A 2,329-nucleotide genomic window follows, 5' to 3' on the forward strand; every position below is an offset into this window, starting at 1 on the left:
ATTGAACTACTATTTCATGAATTTATATCAGTAAGTTTGGTATCAAACTGTAGATTATAATTCAAATTTTAGTACTACACATTATTTAATTTCTTAATTTAAAAGTAAATATTAAAAAAAACAATTAAACATCAATTTTTGTGTGTCATGTGGTATGTTGAATGCAGCAGTAGTTCAAATTAGATGTTTGTGATGTCAAAATACTAAGTCTATAGTTTTGTACGAATTAGGAACTCAAATTACTGATATTGATCAGCTAGAATATAAAATATGAACCTCGTATCTTTTCTATTTGCTGATATATTGCTTATGTAATGAATCAAACACAGTGGCCCCGCTAAGCCTTTTAAAATTTTTCACATGGAGGATGTGAAACGAAATAATTTTTTTTAGATTTTATATGTATAAAACATAGAACAGTAAAAAAGAAGTAAAGCAAACATTATCTCTTCTAGTTATGACCTTTGAACTTGGTTGCTGCTTCACATAGATTGCTAAGCCTTTTAAAATTTTGCACATGGAGGATGTGAAATGAAATAATTTTTTTTAGGTTTTATATATATATACAGTCGAATAACCAAAAAATCATAAATTATTTTATTGATACTACAGAATTCTACTATAATTTATAAAGTTTAGTAACTAAGCTATATTTGGGTCTAAAAAATATAAAATTTCGAGCAGATTAAATACACAATCTATCTCCTTGAAATCTTGGTTTCAAAATAAGAGATGGCATTCTAATAGATAAAAGTGGCTGAGAAAGCCACTAGGGGACCTTCTGAGCTTTTGATTGGATATTCACATGTCATATATTGAAGTAAGTGTATATCCGGGACCATTTCCAAAAATTGAAAAAGGTGAGCCACACATATTTTTATTATATTGACCTTTTAGCTATGCCTAGCTAACAATGCAGAAGTTACAATGACACGGCACACTTGCTCTCCCAACAGCATAAAACTGGACTTTACAAAGTGACTTGGCTGTGTTTTAGTAGACTAGTATTTTGTAAAATAAGTTCTTAAACTTATTTTTCATAAAACATAGAACAGTAAAAAAAAGAAATAAAGCAAACACTATCTCTTCTAGTTATGACTTTTGAACTTGATTGCTGCTTCACATAGGTTGTCATTGTAACTTATGTATTGTTAGCCAGGCATGGCTGATAGGTCAATATAATAAAAATAATAAATATATATATAAATGTATAATGTTATGAGATTTAAGCTATTTAGTCTAAACATTTATATTTTTGTGTTATAATTTGTTGTCGTTCTAGAATGAAAGAGGCATAATTGATATTTATTTCCTTATCTTTTTAACGTGGTTACGATATTGATCAAATCTACTGAATCCATATAGAGACTCGTTACTGAAAATAACAGATAAAATATAGTTTTTTCTTAAGAAACATTTGATAACTATCTGGACATTATAAAGATCTCGCATGTGAAATTTGAAAATTTTCTGATACACAAAAGTATTTTTATCTGAAAATGAAAATTAAAAAGAAAAAAAAAGGCACGAGAAAAACATTGCTTTACAAACCTTAAGACTTAATAAAAATTTTATATTTTGAAAGCATTTTAATGTTTATTGATAATCCAAATTTCGTTAACATTTGCTTACAAACTTAAAAGTTATAGCACAAAAACAATAACAAACACAAAATGGTTACGAGGTCGGTCCCAGAGTTAATTATCGTGAGATAGAATACAAATATAAAACGTGTAAATTTATGATACATAAAAATATAAAACAAGCAGGTATATATAGTAATAACTGTTAGATTTAGTTGAAAAACATAAAATATGGTTATGGAATACAAGTGAGTTTTTCTTTTTTGAGGGATGTATACCTAGTACAAAAACAAATACAGCTAAAACTTACGATCCTCCTTCCAGCTTGCTCCGTATCGTACTTAAATCCATCGGCTTTTTTATAACTTTTTTGTAAGTTGGGAATTGTTTGGTGTCAACTGGTAGAAGAAAAGGCCAGGAATCTTCGTGTAATTCCATCTCGTCCAATATAGTCCTAAAAATACAATGTAACAAACTTACCAGGTAGTATCTAGTTAAAACATGTAACAAACTTACTAGGTCGTATCTAGTTAAAACATGACAAACTTACTAGGTAGTATCTAGTTAAAACATGTAACAAACTTACTAGGTAGTATCTAGTTAAAACATGTAACAAACTTACTAGGTAGTATCTAGTTAAAACATGTAACAAACTTACTAGGTAGTATCTAGTTACAACATGTAACAAACTTACTAGGTAGTATCTAGTTAAAACTTGTAACAAACTTACTAGGTAGTATCTAGTT

At 28.2% G+C, this 2,329-nt stretch overlaps 1 protein-coding gene across 1 annotated transcript in view; it reads right to left on the reverse strand.

Annotated features, from left to right (window-relative positions):
* LOC106475203 (bromodomain adjacent to zinc finger domain protein 2B-like) overlaps positions 1-2,329 on the reverse strand; it is a 20,076-nt gene that overhangs the window by 4,388 nt on the left and 13,359 nt on the right. Inside the window, exon 10 of the mRNA XM_013935900.2 lies at positions 1,894-2,037. Within this exon, the coding sequence (XP_013791354.1) occupies positions 1,894-2,037 (144 nt within the window). The remainder of the gene's footprint in view (positions 1-1,893; positions 2,038-2,329) is intronic.

This window comes from Limulus polyphemus, unplaced genomic scaffold (assembly GCF_000517525.1).
Source record: "Limulus polyphemus unplaced genomic scaffold, Limulus_polyphemus-2.1.2 Scaffold8212, whole genome shotgun sequence".
NCBI lineage: Eukaryota > Metazoa > Arthropoda > Merostomata > Xiphosura > Limulidae > Limulus > Limulus polyphemus.